The sequence below is a fragment of the Seriola aureovittata genome, chromosome 3, assembly GCF_021018895.1.
Source record: "Seriola aureovittata isolate HTS-2021-v1 ecotype China chromosome 3, ASM2101889v1, whole genome shotgun sequence".
NCBI lineage: Eukaryota > Metazoa > Chordata > Actinopteri > Carangiformes > Carangidae > Seriola > Seriola aureovittata.
Genome location: NC_079366.1, coordinates 17958645 through 17978874, shown reverse-complemented (window position 1 = coordinate 17978874; position 20230 = coordinate 17958645). Strand labels below are relative to the sequence as shown.

Genomic DNA, 20230 nt, shown 5'->3' with positions numbered 1-20230 from the left:
TATTAAAAGACACAAAGACAACTTGATCATTTTGTCAACTTTTTATTTTGAGATTTCCATCACAATAGTAAGACAGAACACCATTAAATCATCATTGTATAGTAAGGCATAAAATGACATAGTCTAGTATGGTACAAAAATGCCAAAAAATCATCACAGTATATTAAGCCATAAAAGGTCATAAAAACATCATAATATGGTAAGGAATAAAACGTCATAGTATAATAAGGCATAAAAATGCCAAAAAACCTCATAGTAACGTAAGGCATAAAAAAATGTCAAAAAAACATCATAGTATATTAAGGCATAAAAGGTCCAAATGCCAAGAAATGTCACAGTATAGTGTGGCAAAAAAAAAAGAAAAAAAAAGTCATAGTATAGTATGGCATAAAAGGTCATAAAAACGTCATAGTATAGTATGGCATAAAAGGTCATAAAAACGTCATAGTATATTATGGCATAAAAGGTCATAAAAACGTCATAGTATGGTAAGACATAAGATGAAATAGTATAGTTAGGCATAAAATGTCTTAAAACATAAGACATAAAAAGTATTTACAGATAATCTGTGGAATTTGTTTGTGTAGCTTTAAATCTGTTTTATATTTGCAAGATATTTTTGTGAATTTGAAAATTCAACATTTTTTGTATTTGTGGTATGTATTTGTTTCATATTTACAGATTACACATTTACGCCCAGATTGTCGACCTGTTCACACAAATAATATTTAAACAAATCTACCTCCATAGCAGAGGTGGAAAAAGTACAAAAATTTTGTATTCAAGTAAAAGTACCAATACTTTGATGAAATATTACTCAAGTAGAAGTAAAAGTACTCATCTGAAAATGTACTCAAGTAAAAGTAAAAAGTAGTTCATTTGAAATGTACTTTAAGTAAAAGTTACTTAGTTACTTTCTTTGTGTGGGGTGTGAGGGTAGTAAAAATAGGACAAGGGGTCAGAAAACCAAAACTATTTTGTTTTTAATTAAAGAACAAGTGTAACAAATGTAAGTGCAAAAACAACAACTTCACAACAACTGAACTTCTTGTTCAGTTTAAGTAGCAACTTAAAGTTAGTTGTTTTGTAAAGTTAGTCACTGTTGGTTCTGGCCATTGGTTTACTGTCAATGGTTCTGGCGCGTATTTTTCCCCTGTAGGTTGAATTGTTATTTTTACTCAGTAACGGATAGGATTTATAAAGTAACTAAGTACAATACTTGAGTAAAAACGTACTCAAGTAAAATACAAAATACCGATTTTAAATTGTACTTAAAAAATACAAAATACACAAAAAAAGTATTCAATACAGTAACGTGACTAAATGTATTTTGTTACTTTCCACCTCTGCTCCATAGCAACAAGTATTTACCCAGAGTATTGTTAATTACTATCTGCTTGTTTTCTAATGAGTTAACACCTCAGTGTGTAAACAAACTAAGAGCAAATTACACTGTATGAAAATAGACATGAACCTTGAAAATTAAACTTGTCGCTTGATATAATACATGTACTCCTAATTCATACTTAAAAGCTACAGTACTTGAATAACATTCTACTACTGGTAGTAGATGTAGTGTGCCTCGCCAAAGACGTGATGTATTATGTAAATTCCCGTGAATTATTATGCAAGTTAATTTAAAAAATGGTTTCTGTTATTGAAAAATGAGTCGCGGTCCCCAACTTCTACTGTATTTACACTTAAACAGTCTATGTGTAGATGGCGCTCTGAGGCCTGAAGTGACGTCTCACGAAGCGACTAGCTTCGGCAAACACCGTCATCTGTCGTGAACTGCGACTCTGTGTAGGATGGAGGAAGAAGCACGCAAGCTCCTCGAAGAAGGAATAAGAAAGAAATTGGTCAGTCCTGGTAAAGGAGAGCTGTCCACCTTCCCCAATGGAACCAAGGTAAAACACAGCGTCAAGGATTTAGAGGGTTTAGTCTCACCCTCTGGGTTAGTTTAAGATATACGACGAAGCACGTTAGCTAATGCTATCACCAGTTGTATCTTAGCTAACACAAGCTGTCATTTACCGATTAATGTTGCTATAAAAGCGTTGAGCTTGTATACAGACACCGCTGATACGCGTCTGAGCTACATTGCTTTTATTGTGATTTTAAGGTTAGATTTGATTATGACTGTTGTTTTAGCCAGGTTAAATTTTTTCTCTTTTTTCATCTGATGGAAAGACAGGGGGCGGGACAGGATGACATGTGTTTATGGTTTCTGATTCGTCAGCGTACTATGTCAATCAAATATCTGCCTCTGTGGTCGGTCAGAATATGCTGGCGTGTAGACGTTGTCTAGGCCTGTCTGAGAAGTGGTGATTGCTGTTTTGTCTCAAGTAAACAAGCAATCAGCTGCATCGATTGAGTGTTCTTGAAGGGGCGGTGCCACAATGCGCATTTTAACCGGATAGTTCTTTTAAGCAATGTTTGATTTTCATCTTCAATATCTGCTTTACCAGGTGGTCTTCCACTACCGCACCAGCCTCTGTGATGGTACAGTGCTGGATGACTCCAGAAACATGGGGGACCGCAGCAAACCCATGGAGCTCATCTTGGGCAAGAAGTTCAAACTAGCTGTGTGGGAGAGAGTGGTCATCACCATGAGACAAGGCGAAATTGCAGAATTTACCTGTGACACCAAGGTTTGTGAGACTGGGCATGACAGGGTCAATATCTTGTTCCTCCTCAGTGCTGACTTTTCCCTATCTCTCTCCTCACCCCTCAGCACACCGCACTGTACCCACTTGTATCCCAGTCACTGAGAAACATCAGTGCTGGTAAGGACCCCCTGGAAGGCCAGAGGCACTGCTGCGGCATTGCCCAGATCCACTCCCACCACTCTCTGGGGCACAAGGACCTGGATCAGCTTCAGGCCAGTCCACAACCTCTTGTCTTTGGCATCGAGCTGCTGGAGGTGAGCAGGCAGGGGAGAGAAAAGAGTTTAATATAGCTTGTGGTATTCAGGGAAGCATCGTTTGAATTTTTTCTATTATGGCACAAACAAAAAACCTGAGTTTTGATACAAATACTTACTTTGAGAAATATTATTGTTTTTGTACAAAACCTGTTTTTTCATGTAACAAAAGAGGCAAAACATGTCAAATGTTGTCTAAACGAAGGGAGCTGTACAATAACTTTGTCTAAATAAAAAGAATATGGATATAGATTAGGAATTATTTCTGTAAATTATATAGATACTTAACAAGTTCACAAGATTACAAATATGACCAAAAATGTGATGCCAGCATTTGGTACTTGACATATTGGGATACTCTGATCTACGGACACATTTAGGTCAATACCAACTAAGTATTGAGTTTCGTTACCAGCCACATTTGCATTACATGAAAGGTATTTCTGATATTTACATACACACGGGTGAAAAAGTATCAGATACATCAATATAATGCAGTCCAATATGAGATCACCATCATGGTCTCAAAAATTGGTATTGTCCTAGGTGAACAACTCTGTGACACAGTTTCAGCAAAGTTTTCTAAGCTTATAAATTGCATTAGATTGTAGAGGTGCACCTTAAAAAACATTTTAAGTAATATATATGTACCATACAAAAAACTGCTACATGCTAATACAGTTTTACTGTCCTACAATGAAAGCGCAGCTGCCACTGAGCTCTGTTTTCTGTCTGCTCAGGTTCTACCTCCCGGGTCATTCCAGCTGGATGTGTGGGCTATGACAGACGAAGAAAAACTGGAGTTTGTGCCTCAGATCCACGAGGAGGGCAACTTGCTCTTCAAACAAGGCCAAATTAAGGAGGCCACAGACAAGTACTACAATGGCATTGCCTGCCTAAAAAATCTACAGATGAAGGTTAGGGAACAGCTAATCCTTTGTTGTTCGGTACAGTAAACATGAATACACCAATGACAATTCCATTGCACATTTGCAAACACAATGCAATCAAGTGTCTCCAACTCTTCTGTGGCTTTTTTCTCTTCTTTCAGGAGCATCCTGGAGATGAAGCATGGGTAAAGTTGGACCATATGATCACACCACTGCTTCTCAACTACTGCCAGTGCAAGTTACGCCAGGGCCAGTACTACGAAGTCATCGAACACTGCTCATCCTTGATCTTCAAATATGAAGGTAAAGCTGGGTTGTTGGTGCTGCACAAGTGCCAGAAGAGATGAAAGATTTCTGTTGCTACTACAGATTACAAATATTTGTAGTTTCAAAGAGGGAGAAGTCTATTTGGAATTGGTATATATCTGAAAAAAAAAAGTTTGTGAAGAAAATATGAGTATGCTGCTTCATTTCGCTCTCCACCACCATCATCATCAATACACCAAATCTTTTGTAAGAATGGTGTTCATCCCTCCAGTAGAGTTCACTGAAGCTGTTGGCTGATGATAACCCAATACCTTCCCATGATATTTGGTTGCACTTCACGTTGCTTTTTCCTTTACTTTTTCATAGTTTTTAGACATGTAGCAGTTGTTACATACTGTATTTGCATTGTAAAACTAGTCTAGCTCTTGTTGTAATTTATACCAAAACTTGGTTTTCAACAGCACAATTCAAAATTAAAACCAGTGAAGTTTACTTCAGCGTTTTGTAGTAAAGACTGTAAAATACTCCATGAAAAGTATTTTGATGCATGAGTTACCATATTTACTGCATATTTTACTATTAGATTAATATATATATACTTAATCTTAACATCTGATTGTCCCATAACTTGTCTCTCTCATACAGCAATTAAGTTATGTCACTGTTTGAGTCTGCCATACAAGTGTATTGTAATGTATTGGTTGTACCATGTGGCCTATAGAACGCAAAACCTGCACTATTATAAAAAAAAAGGTTTACTTGCACTTACTTTCATCATCCTGGAAGTTAACATCACACCTCATATACAGTATGTTGTGAATAGCCATGTCCTTGGTCTTGCTCCCAACTTAAATGTGTATAATTTTTCATTAATTTCCTTCCGAACAGATAATGTGAAGGCCTTCTACAAGCGGGCCAAGGCCCATGCTGCAGTGTGGAACGAGACAGAGGCACGAGCAGACTTTGCAAAAGTGCTGGAGCTGGACCCTTCTCTGGGACCATCTGTAGCCAAAGAGCTGAGAGCCATGGAGGAGAGGATCCGCTCCAAAGACAAGGAAGAAAAGGGTCGTTACAAAGGCCTGTTCAACTACAACGAACCACCAGCCACTGCCACCACAGTCAGTCTAGTTTGAGTTTTGTTAATTGCATCTATCCCATTCATTGACACAAACTATTACATTAAAATGAGAAACGTGTTTGCTATGATATAATGTAGAATTTTAATTTATCTTTAAGTAGCTCATATCCTCTTTCTCCTCTCAGGGTTGAATCTGTCATTGGGTTGGAAACAAGAGGATGCCTGTGAATTTCAAGATGGAGGAGAAACAGTATGCTGCTGGTGTTTTAGTTTTATCCATGATGCACCTAAGACAAACACTCTGCCACCCTGCCCTCCATGGTACACGCTGAAACATTCTCACACACTGTTAGGTTGTGACTCACAAATGCACTCGCAATTCACTGAGGTGCAATTTGCATTCCTGCCTTATTCCTCTAAACTCCCCGTTTAATTGTGAAATTCAGTTTTTGATGAGGATATGCTGACATTATCAGGCTGACTTTAATGAAAATTCAAAATCCCATGGTAACATTAGGTCTGCACTGGCCAGCAACTACGTTAATTCACAGCATTGTGGTCTTCAATATGAATGAACTCCAATTTCTTACTGAGCTTAAGGTTTCAGAAATGTTAATACTCTCGGTGAATAACCTGCTCACAGTAAAGGGCTACATTCAGAATGATACCCTTAGCAATGGCTTTCTCAGCATTTGTTGAGAGATTTTTCTTTTTTTATGATTTAATGATGAATTTATCACTGTTTGTGTTAAGTCATTATATGGCAATTTATATAGCAAACACCAATTTCCCACAATATTAAACAAGTAGCTTACGTATTTAATGTTGTATTGCTTTCTCTGAAACATGTGCAGAGCTGTTGGACAATCTTAAAGTACTCCTAACCGTAGCCCAGCAGGGTAAATTTACTATGAATTCCAGACAAACGCTCTCCCTCCTGAAAATCAGTTTGTTTTGCACAAGGAACATCATGTACTCAACATGCACACCTCTGCCTTGCACTGTCAGACCATGTTTTCTATCTTGCTCACAGTAGAAGCACTGGAATAAGCAGGAGGAGACCACCATCTCCTGGGAAACCAAGCTGTCTGTGACAATCATTATATAACACACATGAACTTGTGTTGTCTTTGCTTTCTCCTGTGTACTTATTTCATATATGTAAGAAATACCATTATGTTATTTTTGTCAAGATGTACTCAGCAAAACCCTCAGTATCTCTTTTGACTTGCTTAGAAAGAGCCAACTCTTCATGTGAAGCAGTGGGTCATTAGCCTCACCTGTTGGAACTGAGATACTATTGAGGTTATGATTATGTAACTGAAAATAAATTTGTTTATCCCCAACTTTGTATTTTTAAACATGACACCAGCCGACAGATAATTTGAAACAGAAAAGGCTGATCAGTGTCCTCTTGCACTGTAGACAGATAATCCTGTGTAGACGACTCAAAATACTAGCACAAGGTCAACTTACTGTAAACTTTTCAGAGATCTCTCCTATTGTGGCTTTGGTTTGGTGATGAATACTACCTGAGTGCTTCACAACTGTATCAAAGCAATTTCCCTGCAGGGATTATTAAAGTTTTTTGGATTCTGATTCTGAGTCTACTCAATAAGCTTAATGCACCGTAGAATTTGCAGTAGGTGGACCTTGGGAGTTTTTGTCAAAATACTATTTTCAAAGTCAACAATGAACATGAAACACATGGGAAAAAAAGTACTTTTTTCTGTTATTTAATTAAGATATACATACCGAACTGCAAAAATCTGGTTTACAAAATTTCCGTACTAACAAATTGACTTGAGATGTACAGAGTTCTTGGGATTGAGAAACATCTAATGTGTGTGTGTTTAACACTACAAAATAATGATGAAAACAAAGCCAGGGTGAATGGAAACAGGGTATGTTTAAGATGCTCAGAAAATATTAAGTGGTTGTAGAGTGATGCTCAGAATAGAAACTTAGACAAGTGCAGTTTCAACATTGATTTCACCATTTTAAAAAAAAGCCTTTTTTTTTTTATGTCAACTGCCATTACTGAACAAATACTTTAAACATTCCCATTCAAGGTCTTTACCCACAACTCTACTTTAAATTGTGTTGAAATTCCCCACACTCATTTCAAAATAGATACAAAACTGCAAGTTGCATACACCCCACACATCACAGAAAGTTTGTCATTAACAAAAATGGGTGTGGTGGAATGCAGGGAACAGTGGAGACAAGAAGGACATAATGCACCTATAAAAAGCCAGCAGGGAACAGGCAAAACGGGGGAAGGGGGGGTGGGGAGGTGGGGGTAAAAAATGGTTGTAAAACAGACGATAATGAGGGCAGGCTTCTACAGGGAAAGATTGGGGGGTGAAGGGATCTGTCAAAAAGGTTATGTGCGGGCGCTTCTTTCCGTCTCTGCAAGACACTCCCTGACCAGTGCACGGGCATGGATTATACCTGAACAAGACAAACAGAAGGTGCAAGGTGTTAAATCAACAATTTTATATCAATGAGATGATCTGCAAAAATAATTAGCAATTTTGAAATGTTCTGCCCGGGTCCACCTCAGCTACAAAAATCTAAGTTATCCAAGACAGCCATTACTGCTGAGGTAGCAATAGGGCTGCCCTTAATCAAGAAAACTGCAGGTTGAGTTAAAAGGCAAAAATATTTTTGATTCTATTTCAATTACACCGGTCCATTAATTCTATACATCAAACTTAAAACATTTAATGTTTTATATGTTATATGGTTTGTGCATGAACATGTTCTATGGGTTTGCCAAAAAGTCACAGACAAAGAAATACAAGTCTTCCTTTATACTGATACTCCCAGAGAAGTCTAATTCCCTGTTGGACCTCTCACCTCACAAACTGTTATAAAACTCTACAAAGATATCGAAATATACAGGTTATTGTCCTAACAAACAATGCTAGGGGTGGAATTATTTCAAATTCACATTTTTTCTTTTTTAAACCTAAAAGCAAAACAACAAAAACAATCATATTCTACACAGAATAAAGTCTGTGTCAGACCTGCCTTCACCAAAGAGCAAAAAAGGCTGATTTTATTCCCAGACGTCAATGGCCAAGGTAATCACTCTTTCTGGAGTACAATAGATATATATTCTCCCCCCTTCAGCACTTGGATGTACTAATCACAACACACAAAAAAAACTCATTACCTGTGCTGACAACAGATATGCGTTTTTGAGAAGTAAAACATACCTCTCTTTAGCCTCTCCATAGCACTCTTGCTCCCAGCATATGTAGGCCTGATCTCACGGCTCATCTCTTCAATGACAGACAGAAGCTCACTGTAGGTGGACCCTTGAGACACTTTGACAGGCTGTTTGTGTATTTTTTTTTTTTTTTTTTTTTTTTAAAGAAACATGTCATTTTGTGGGTGGGGGTGGAGGGAGAGAAAAAAAACCCATTAAGACAGGTCACAGCACAGGTGAAGAGAAAGATGAATGAAAATTGTTTCTCTTGCCCATACAATATAGTGTGATGTAAACTACAACTGTAACTCAGCACAGGGCCTGGGCATCTTTATCTTCAAGACACTGATTAAGTCAAAATGATACTATGTAAAACTCCAACATCACCATTCCAATATTCATGAAATTATTTACCTTACAGACAGTAACATAACTCTTTCCATCTAATTCTTCCTACACTGCCATGCTTCCAGAGCTGTACCAAAATCTATTCCTCCTTTCCCCTGTTTCAAATTATTCCAACAACATTCTCAGCACTCCCATGTAGGTCACATGCCTGCAGCCTTCCAGCACTATCAACCTTTAATGTGCTTCACGAGTACAGCGGAAATGTAGAGCAATAGTTAGAAATGCATGTTTGGCTACAAGTACTTTAATTAAAAAAAAAAAAAAAAAAAAAAAATTCAGGTAAGTTAGCTGAAGCAGATTCTCTGTTCAATCCTGTGCATCTAAATGTTGCAACAAGTTCAACTCAGGTCTACTTTGTTACAGAATGAACACAATGACTTTGTTGGTCTGTGCATAAGTATGAAACACCTAACATTTAACAAGACCTGTGCTGCTGCAAATGAAGGAAAGGTCCTTCGTAAAACCACCTTAAGTTCAGAAATAAAAGTCGGTTCACAATTAATGATCAGTTTGAAAATAACAGCTGTAGGTGTGTTCAGCCCACCCCTGGCCAGAACATTTGTATGAAACATTGGAACTTTATATGCTAATATGCAATTTTCTTAGACATCTTCAGTTAATATGCTTTACAGGTATCATTTAGTTTCCACTCTAGTACAGACTTTTATACAAAGTCTCTGACAAAGCCATGATGTCAAGAACAAGTTCTACCTTTTAAACCACATAAAGAATACAATGAAGAGTGGTTTACTTTTATGTACAGATGGGTGACAAAGGGAAAACCTGAAAAATGAGTTGAGAAACCAGATGCAATGTCCCCATCCATAAGGCACAAGGGGTCACTGAATGGTTTGATGACTATGAAAATAATGTGGAATAATGTGAAAATTATGCTATGGCTTTCACAGTCACCAGATCTAAACCCAATTGAACACCTGTGGGGGATTTTGGACTGATGTGTTAGACAGCGCTCTCCACCACCATCATCAAAACACCAAACAAGGGAATATCTTTTGGAAGAATAGTGTTCATCCCTCGAGTCCAGAGACTTGTAGAATTAATGCCAAGGCACATTTAAGCTGTTCTAGCAGCACATTGTGGCCCAGTACCTTACTAAGACACTTGGTTTTTCACTTTAATTTGTCACCCATCTGTCTGTATGTGGTATTTCCAAAGTATAAGACACCAGAACAGTATGGATAACTGTACTGCAAACATACCTGCACAAAGCCCATGGAGGGTGGGCCAAAGTCACTAAAAGCTGGCCTAAAGTTGGACGATGAGGGGAGAGATGGAGAGGGCACAGAGGAGCCTGGACAGAAAAGAAGGACAGATATATCACACTATAGCTGGAACTTGAAAAACAGAATGAGAAGAAACTTGCCATCTGAAACATTTTATTTAATCTTGGAAAGGAATTAGCAATAAAACACAAAAAGTTTCCCTGATACTCCCTGATACTGATAGCCATTACTTTTTACATTACTTTTACTTTTTACACCTCAGACATCTTTACCACTTACAAACCATGGCTACTTATCACAAATAACATACAATATGAAGACAACCAATTGCGTCATGAGTATCTTCGGTTTAGCTATCAGCTAGTTTAACTATTATCACAGCATGATAATGTATTGTGGCTACTGTTGTTGTATGCTGTTGTGTGGTTACTTGCAACATTGACTGGGCTATCACTGATTTATAATTATTTTCCATCAACCATGGTGTAAGATGTTTTAAATCCTTAACATGGAGAAACAGCAACTGGCCAATAATTGCTTGAACAACATTAAGGCTGAGTGGTCTCAGAGTACCTGGAGGAGTGTGGTTGGAGCCGGATGGCGCAGGAGCAATGGGTTTGTAACTCATGGCGATGTCAGCAGGCAGCTCCCCGTACGACGCGCCACTTCCTTCGGTCCCGTCAACCCGGTGCTTATACAGCTTTACTGGTGGTGATGAGCTCCTAAGAGCTGATGAAAAGGAGATACACAAATAAAAGACGATAGTATCACATTTATATTCATCCTCAGAGTAACTGGAAGAAGGCTACAGTTTTCAGTTATCAAGGCAGTGAATATTCAGAACTGAATATGCAAAACTCAAGCACATTGGCTCAATTTTTTCCTCAAGCACTGAGGGACTGCCACTGTGGGATACACAATAATCTAAAAAGACAGCTCAGTATCTAACAGCAATGGGCAAGCCTTGATATATTCCTCGGTCTCTTAATTATAGGCATACACACATCACATCTGTCTTTTTCCACTAAGACACACCAGAGAATTAAGATTTGGGCAGTTCAATTTGTTGAAGGATTTAAGGGGTGACGCTCTGACACTATAGATATCGAGAACAATTTTTTTTGGTCATTTTACAGCCTGAAATGGCTTGTTTTTTGAGAGAGGTCAGAGGGGAATGGTGAGCAGAAAAGCATCTCAGAATGAACAACACGTCGAACCCTGAGGCAACATGGACCAGAATCTCAGAGGAATGTCTCCAACATCTTGTAGAAACCATGCCACTAAGAATTGAGGCTGTTAAGAGAGCAAAGAGAGGCCCTACCCGGAATTGCTATGGTGTTCCTAATTAAGTGCTCACTAAGTAGGTTTAGCAAAGACAACCTTTCAATGAAGGCAATGTTCACTTGTCATTCAAATCTGCTAGATATAATTTCTGATGAGTGAATATGAATTTTACGTGGTTAATTTCCGGAATACAAAAGGCTTTCGGAGCGTGGATGTCTGAATGTGATAAGAAAGATACGAAGGGAGCCGGAGGTGCTTAATGACACAAAAGCTGACGTTAGCTTCAGAGGAAGGTGTCGAGCTAACTACTACTTGGTAACGTTAGCTAGATTAGCTAACTGTCGCCGGTTAGCATAACATCAAAAGTACAACGCAGAAAAATAGTCGTGAAGCAGCGGTGATATTCTACAAACAGACAGTGAACAATAGAGGGGTTATCTACACTTGTGACCATTGAGAACACTACAAGTGATTCAAAAGAGTGGTATTTTTTTCACCTTTTTAAGGAGAGTTGAAATCCTCCGTGGACGCGAGTACTGGCTCTTCCTCTGTGTGTGAGTCTGCGCAGAAGAGATGTGTAGTGTAGTACTGTTTTTTATACTTTTAGTGCAATGTGATTGGCTGATGGTGTACCCTATGACGTCTGTTCCAAACGGTGTCATCACAGGGAATCGCCACAGCAACAAACATAATAAATAAATTAATAAATAAAATAATAAATAAATAAATAAATAAATATTGAGAAAAGATATCTCGTGGTTAATGATAGATATTTATCCAAACCAGAAATGTCTCCTTGTGGGTCAGTATCCCAGCAAATGTTACCAAGGAGTACGATACGATGCTATGATAAGCCTACATCTGGAGGGAAAAATCCTATTATCTTAAAAAAGAAATAACAATATGTAGTAGAAAACATCTCTTTTAATCATTGGATTCAAAACAATTTCAATTTCAATAAGATGTGCTTTCCTCCACTGTAAATTTGATATTTGCATGTCAAATTAATGTTGAATGATGTTTTGCATTTCTAAAAGAAAGTATTTTTTTTCCTACCAATTAAGACATGATAGAATGCATTCAGAAAGTGTTCAGACCCCTTCAATTTTTTCACATTTTGTTATGTTGCAGTTTTATGTTGAAAAGAAACAAATAAATAAATAATGAACACATTAAAGCATCAATAACTATAATCCAAAAAAAGATAATATACATTATTTTGGAACTGACCATTTTCCATAATTAGTACTTTAAATTTATTTCGATGCTAATACTTGTGTTCTTTTATTTTAATAAAACTTTCAATGCAGCACTTTAATGGTTTACAGATTGTGCAATCTACATTATTTATTTTCTGGTGAATGCCATTTTTCAAGCCCCTCGATGGTTTTTCCAGGCAAGTCTACTTAACATTCACTTGCAAATTACATGCTGTACCTTTTGAATTTTTATATGCATAAATAAAGAAACCAAATGAAACAGTGTGTCATTAGAAGAGGAGCATTTCTTCCACCAATGGTGTATGGACAAGCCTCCTGTTTTGTTCATTCATTTTTTTTAGCTTTCATTATATTTAAAAGTCTAAAATGTTGCTTTTAACATTTTACTTCAACTAACTACATGGAGTCGGGTAACTTAATGGTGCCAGATTTTCTTTTGTCCACCAGATGACATGAGGAGAGAATTTAGCTTCCATTCATCTTCCCTGCAGTCTGTGACTGTATGGTAAGGAGAGGGGGATATTTCTGCCCATTTCTAAGTAAGACCTTAAACATGATTCTGTATTTATGTGCTAGTTTTCAGTGTTAGTATGTATGGTGTTAATATACCATAGATGTGGTCTCTCTTTTATCTGCCAATCTCTGAGCTGGATTCATAGATCCACGATGAAAGGAAATGTTTCTTTAAAATGCATCAGAAGAGGGCAATTAACCTTGCTGGCACCGGCCTGCGCAAGAAAGCAATAGTTGTATTCTTGGAAGTTTTGTTTCTTTTCCACACAGGTTCTTAGTAGATATCAGCTGCAACAAAAAAGTGAGCAGAGACCAAATAATATAGTATATAGTATAGGTTTTTTTTTCTCCACTGGGTGCAGGGTTAGCTAGCTGATAAGCTGGAAGATAGTAAAGGTTTTTTTCAAAGATACTTATGCATACATTTGCCTCAATTTCCATAAATTGCAGACAGGTATTTGTCTCACCCCCTTGGACACAGGCAGCTTAAAAGCCTTCGAAGATGTGTCCTTATTAAAAAACAGAAAACCTCCATGACTCATATCTACAGTATTTCATATTTCAGAGCTAACTTTAAAGCTTCACAATGAGAGCAAAGAAATTTCTTGATTGATCATATAACATGAAAATAGAAGCAAGGAGGAGGTCACTGAAACCCAGATGATACTTTGCTGCACATACTTGGCTGTCTTTGGAGGTGACAAACTCTTTGACAGGGAATGAGACAGAGTTGAGTGAGAACAAATGTTGGGTGATTTTACTAGAACCATACAGTTCTACCCAGTGCCAGGTACTGGTTCTTTATTGTGCTACCTGGTGCCTTGATTAGAGGTCTATAATAGCACTATAGTCAAAATGGTTTGTTAGAACAGTATTGGAAAGTGCTCCATCTAGAACAGTAGATGAAGACGTATCACTGGATGTATCAGAAATGTCACCAATATCACTTTTTATTCAAACAATATTGCACAAATATCAGTGCTTTATTAATTGCAGGGTTAGTGAGTATACAGTATTTAGTAAGTCAGTTCAGTATATGTTCAGCCAGTTCGTACATCACAAATGAGAGCATACAGGTGGTAATGGCAGCTCAGTGCAGGGCTTTCTTAAGTGTCTGTGGTGATAATCAATTATATACCATAATGCGGTTTGTTAAATTTCATCAGGTTATGCTATAAATTATGTTGATTCATGTTGTGTTTTAAAATCTTGTTCCACGTGCCCCTTTTTAACTTTGAGCACAGAGGGGAAAAATTCAAGCAAGATTTTGTGATTGTGAAGCACATCTGGACAAAAAAAATTTCTCTATGAATACAGACTCAGTAAACTTGGTTCACCTTATTTAAATAGATATAAAGCTTTAGAGAGTGCTTGAGAGTTTTTCAAATGAAGTCTTGTCACTATGAGCTGCTGCCTTCCAGTTAGAACAGTTAACATACTATTCTGACTCACAGCTTGACAGTCGTCTTGACACTTGCAAAGGTATGATTACTGTAGTTAATGCACTCAGGTCAGTTTTTCTTCATCCAGTACATCACTATATGCTGCTCTGACAATGTTCTGAAAATGTATTCAGTTTACTTCAGACCATCACTCCAATATAGAATATGAAATCAAGTATAACCAGCCAATGTATTTTGTTTTTTTGTATTATTTACAGGACTCTTTGTTCTTCTTGTCTCTGCAGGTAGTTTTTATGACTCTGGCTGTATGTTTGGGGTCATTGTCTCATACTGCAGAATGAATTTGGGACAGATCAAATACCTCCCAGATGCTCTTGCATGTTGGATAAACATCTAAACATGTCAAGTGCCATAACATTTGCACAGTGCTGTATCTCTGAACATGAAAAGCAGAATTCCAGCTTCTCTCTCTTTGTCCATACTTTTACCTAAGAAGAAAAAAAAATCAACAACACTGACATGAAAATACAAGGAAAAGCGAAAAAACAAACAAATAAACTCCAAACAAAGAATTCTTTACAAAATATTTCACCCTTATAAGATACTATTACATTTACTCTATATGCAACTATGACCCAGATCTTCATTCCAAACATCACTGTATTTTGAACAAAGATTAAATTGAGTCCAGATTTCTCCATAAACACTCAGTTTACCCTGAGGCATTGTTCCTTTTTCTAACTTCAAACACATGTATTTTCAATTTTTCACTTTTTTCAAGTTCACAGCAATTAGTAGCTTTGCTTAAAATATATAAATATTTTTCCCTACTTAAGATTATGAAAAACAAGAAGCGAAAATTTAACAACAGTGATATATAAAAAATACAAGAGAAAGTGAAAAAAACAATGTGACAACACAAACCTAAGGATGGCTCGTTTTAAGTTCCTGAATACAGGCTGTGTGCATTTCTATGTGATTGAGCGTTTGGATACTTTCACAGTATTCATAGGTAAACCTATCTCACTGCACTGCAGAACAGAGAGGTTCAGGAGATCCTTTGTTCCCACTGCCATCAGGCTATACAACACCTAAACCAAAGGAAGTGGAATAATCTAATTATTATTGTTTATTTATTATTAACTGTTTTTATTATTATTATTATTATTATTATTATTATGAACAATGAGCTAATGGACACATGAATGTCCCCTAGGGGACATCTATCTATCTATCTATCTATATATTGTATAATCTCATTTTCTGCAATAGCGAACCTTCAATTATATTGCTGTTAGAATAACAAAGTTGTTTTGTCATGACAGTGCATAAATGATCTTGTCATCTCAAGAAAAAAATAACTTTCTTTCTCCTGATAGTAAGATAATGAACCCAAAGTCATGAGAAAATTTATTTGTTATCCTGAAATAATGGAAAAAATTTAATTATGGTCTCAAGATAATAGGGAAAAAAGAATTAAACAACTGATGGCCTCTTGTAGCCTCCATATAACATCACTGTACTGGTTTGACTTGCGTTCAGCTACCAGACTCCTTATCTTACAGGCTTAAGTGCCAATAGGCAGGGAGGTTGAATCGGGCAAGTAAAAAGTAGAATTGACAGCAAAGACATACTTTTACATTAGAGGGAAACTCACTGGAAGCAGTAGTATTAATGGTGCATAGGTGACAGGCAGCTTTCATAAATCCAAAGCAGCGATGTTGCTCTGTTCCTCTCAGATTCTGTGTGGTTGTGACATGAAAGCATTTTGTTTGTGTGCCGCAGTCTGTTTAATTTTGTTTTCAAGGCTTTGAGTCTTTCTTTACAGATTCAACAGAGAAGACTCCTCCATATCCTCAGGCTAGAGCCAAAGAATCAAAGGGAAAGGGATAGTCAGAGGGAGAAAGATGCATCTGTTTTGCAGTAGACAAAATTAGTCAGTGGGTTTAAATCTATTAGTTTCATCGAGGTAGTCATACTTTCTCATTTTCTTGGGGCAGACTTCAAGCAAAAGGATTCTTTGAAATAGATCACTGATATTTTGAATGGTGAGAAACTAGAAAAGGCAAAGAAATTTGACATGGTCCCAGAAAGAAGATTATAAATTGAAGGATTTTTTTGGGCAGACCTAGAATGTCTTCTGAAAGAGAAAACTGGCTGAGCTGTCACACACATGAGTTCTGAGATTATACTGACAAATGAAAGATTCATTTTGAGGTCTCATATCTTACAATGTAAAACTCAAAGTGTAATTACCAGTGGCAAGAGGTTTGAGCTTTGTGGTCTGCCTTAAAAGACAGCAGGAATTATGCATGCAGGACAGGAGACTAAACCAGCGATGGTTTAAAGCCATTTATAATGTTTTTTTCACAGTGTAAAAGGAAAGGAAAGGCAGAGCACATCCATCAGGTTGTAGTACAATATAAACATGTACTCATAAGATCATAAAATGACAGAATCTTCATCTGTAGAGCTTTTAAATGAGTATTATCAAAGTCCAGAAGTTTGTACAATACTTGTTTGCATATATTTATTAGTTTTGGTGTATTTAGCCTTTAACTTACTAATAATAATAATGATAAATAGTAAATATGTATAGTGTAATTCATCATTACATCATAATGTCATACACAAGCTGCATTTCTTTATCAATAGTTCATAAATGCATCATGCATTCCTGAGTAAAAGAAGATGCATCCACATCTCGAGAGCCACCAATAAACAGTTAGTGCTCCCATTTTGATTTTCCAGTGAAGGGCAATACAATATTGTGCCTGTAGAATGCAAAGGTTTATTCCTGAGATTTTGACTGTTACAGTCATCAGAAAAGATTAAAAAAAAACTAAAACAGAAAAATATTTTAACACTCTGACATTTGGCATCTTGGCATACCAACCTGCAGGTTTCCCTAAATCCACGGTAGAAAAAGGTGGGTTAGAAAGGTTAGATAACGATACATTTATTATAAAGCAGAAAGAAATGCTGACCATGATTCTTATTCATCTTGTCTCAATTCATAGTCACCAAGAAATATCCCACTAAAAGATTAAGACATATATCACAGTATTCTGGTGTAAGAGTGTACCGACAGCAACAAAAATATTATTCTTTGGACAGTACAAAAAAAAGCCCTGAGACATAAAATTAGATAAATAGATAAATTTAAAGGACAGCACAGCACACAGAATGTCTGCAATTTATACAAGAACAGAAACACCAGGTTTATATTATGGAGGTAAATAATAGAAGAGAAGGTGGATAGGTGTGTTGCCTCTCAGGCTTTGCATAGCTCTGGTAGATGAGGTTACCAAAGTACCCAGATGTGAGACATTATTCTTTGATCAATATATTCTGGCTAGAGGGAAAGCTGCTTAGAGAACACAGGCATGACCTTGTTGCTGTGTTTTAATGTGCATTAAAGTAAAAGCTATGTTTATATTCACTATCTTAAAGAGGCTATGATCTATTTTTTTTTAACAGTGTAACACATGACAATGTGAAAACAATTAGATGATGTGAAAGAGGTTACTGATGTTGAAGAACCTACAGATAATTACAGATATCAATGATTATCTGAAAAGCTGTAAAAACCCACTGTACACTACTTATACATCAACAAAAAGCTGACAGGCACAATTAGGGGGTAGCTCAGAGCTGGTGAACGTAATGGAGCATTTAACAGGCTACAGAGCCAGATATTTCTCTCAGGACCAAACACAGAGCTAAAAGAAAGTAGCATATATATATATATATATATATATATATATATATATATGTGTGTGTGTGTGTGTGTGTGTGTGTGTGTGTGTGTGTGTGTTTGTGTGAATATAGTGGTCAGAAACACAACTCCAAATGACATCTGTTACATTCAAGCCTTTGCCAAATGAGTTCACACAATGCTGATTAATCCTATTAGAACTAATCACTTTATGTTTTGCAGTTCCTATACCAGAATTTTAAATCTGGTGTCTGTGGCGACATTCCCGTTCTGGGGCACCAGTAGTTGCTCAACCAGCAATGACTAAGGAAGGAAGCTAATGAAGAGAGAGATTATATCTCCGGAGACTAAGTAGGTTACAGCAACTAGAAGTATGGTAGAGCCTATGGCGGAAAAACCTAGGAAGCGTCCAAGAAAATTCTCTGATGCTCCAGGTAAAAAAGAAATTTATTGTTGTTGTTGTACTGCTTTTGGTCAGGTTGGCAGTTGTAAAACTCTTACATCCACTCTACCTAAATGATGGATAATTGTCTTTGAACTAAGTGTGTGTCAACAGTATTTTTGTATATTACTCTCACTGCCAGGAGGGGATTAAAAAGTTTCACGCTGCAGGTGAAGAAGTTGTGAAACAGCTTGTTTCCACTGCCCTCAAGTAGCGGATTCATTTTCTCCATTTAGACAATTAGGGGAAATACTTATTCAACTATATTATTTCAAAACTTTTTCAATGAAAACTCAAAATGTTCAGTGTTGTTCTTGGCAGGGGACAATAATGTGATGGTTGATCTAAATTTAGCAAATGCTCCACCATAATTCACTTCATCTGACTTCATTTTTTCTGCGAGTATCATCATCTCAGCAAGCATGTCTCCTGCTTTTTTCAGCTGCACCATTTTCACTCCTGCTTATCTCTGGTGCGTCATGTCCTCATTTGTTCTCATTTAAGCATATAACTTAAACCAAGGTGGTGTTTTAACTTCTTTTAATCTTAAAATCAAAAGTTTTTACAAGTGTTTTGGTATCTTTCTTGAAAATTGGTTGTAGTGTAGTAAATTACTACTGTTGTGAATGTCTGTGATTCGGGGAGACGGTGCTTCTCCGCTCAACAGTCAGGACATGTAAATACACTCTGTGGTCTTGAAGCTGAAAGTAAGAGTTGGACACGGTGTTACCCCATTTTCTGCCTTCATACTTCTAGTCCATCACATTTGAGAGGCATGTGTTGTAATACCACTACATTTATATAAGAGCTTTAGTTACTAGTTAGATTGCAGATTCTGATTATGAATAGAAAATAACATTAATATCAACATGTTAGTTTCAGCAGCATTTTAAAAGGCATATTTACACATGGCAGAGAAAATAAAAAAATTACCGCTTTGCGGGTTGTGTGCCTCCGTCAACCAGCCATGTTGCAGGACATATGGTCACAATCTCTCCTTCCTGAGTTACAGCATTGAATAATGGCCAGAAGTATTTTTGCAGAACATTATGATGTCACAATGAAGTTAACCTTTGACCTTGACATTTGAATATACAATTTGTCACTTGATTTTATCCTTATAGACATTTCAGTTAAATGGTGTCATAAATAGTGTATGAATTTGTGAATCATGGCCAAAAACATGTTTTGTGAGGTCACAGTGTGCCAGAAGTAATGAAATTCACTCCATGTGTTCCTGATATATTACATTCACAAGAATGTGAGATCACCGTGACCTTGACCTTTGACATTTGACCACCAAAATCTAATCAGTTCATCCTTGAGTCCAAGTGGACATTTGTGCCAAATTTGAAGAAGTTCCATCGAGGCGTTACTGAGATATTGTGTCCACGAGAATGTGACAGACGCACATACCAACGAACAGAAACCCGGTGCGGAGGCATTAAAAAGAAAAGCAGATAAGAAATGTTCACAAATTTCTAGAACACACAACAATCTACAGGGACTAAGAGATGATTCATGATAACTGCATATGACTGATGAATTACCCAGTGAGGTGCAGGCTGATAAGACAATAACAGTCACCCTATTTTAGTTTTTTTTGCACGTAAATGTTTAATT

The 20230-nt window shown here is 37.0% G+C and overlaps 2 protein-coding genes across 2 annotated transcripts; one reads left to right on the top strand and one right to left on the bottom strand.

Annotated features, from left to right (window-relative positions):
• The first annotated feature begins 1750 nt into the window (after positions 1–1750).
• aip (aryl hydrocarbon receptor interacting protein) lies at positions 1751–6757 on the top strand. Its single transcript, XM_056372099.1, has 7 exons — positions 1751–1907; positions 2469–2651; positions 2735–2923; positions 3664–3840; positions 3975–4116; positions 4969–5198; positions 5344–6757. The coding sequence occupies exons 1-7, from the start codon at positions 1809–1811 to the stop codon at positions 5347–5349; spliced, it is 1026 nt and encodes a 341-aa protein (XP_056228074.1). The 5' UTR covers positions 1751–1808; the 3' UTR covers positions 5350–6757.
• A 121-nt stretch (positions 6758–6878) lies between these two features.
• On the bottom strand, positions 6879–11902 carry cdk2ap2 (cyclin dependent kinase 2 associated protein 2). Its single transcript, XM_056372101.1, has 5 exons — positions 11809–11902; positions 10601–10756; positions 10004–10095; positions 8383–8503; positions 6879–7612 (listed from the first exon to the last, which is right to left on the bottom strand). The coding sequence occupies exons 2-5, from the start codon at positions 10653–10655 to the stop codon at positions 7545–7547; spliced, it is 336 nt and encodes a 111-aa protein (XP_056228076.1). The 5' UTR covers positions 10656–10756; positions 11809–11902; the 3' UTR covers positions 6879–7544.
• Between the last annotated feature and the right edge of the window lie 8328 nt (positions 11903–20230).

What these genes read in the sequence shown, in the direction of transcription:
- cdk2ap2 (XM_056372101.1), bottom strand. Translation starts at nt 10,655, where the DNA reads ATGAGTTACAAACCCATTGCTCCTGCGCCATCCGGCTCCAACCACACT. An exon ending in CTCCAACCACACTCCTCCAG is followed by an intron (nt 10,096 to 10,600) that starts GTACTCTGAGAC and finishes TTTTCTGTCCAG; the next exon opens with GCTCCTCTGTGCCCTCTCCA. An exon ending in CCTCCATGGGCTTTGTGCAG is followed by an intron (nt 8,504 to 10,003) that starts GTATGTTTGCAG and finishes ATACACAAACAG; the next exon opens with CCTGTCAAAGTGTCTCAAGG.
- aip (XM_056372099.1), top strand. Translation starts at nt 1,809, where the DNA reads ATGGAGGAAGAAGCACGCAAGCTCCTCGAAGAAGGAATAAGAAAGAAA. An exon ending in CCTTCCCCAATGGAACCAAG is followed by an intron (nt 1,908 to 2,468) that starts GTAAAACACAGC and finishes CTGCTTTACCAG; the next exon opens with GTGGTCTTCCACTACCGCAC. An exon ending in TTGGCATCGAGCTGCTGGAG is followed by an intron (nt 2,924 to 3,663) that starts GTGAGCAGGCAG and finishes CTGTCTGCTCAG; the next exon opens with GTTCTACCTCCCGGGTCATT.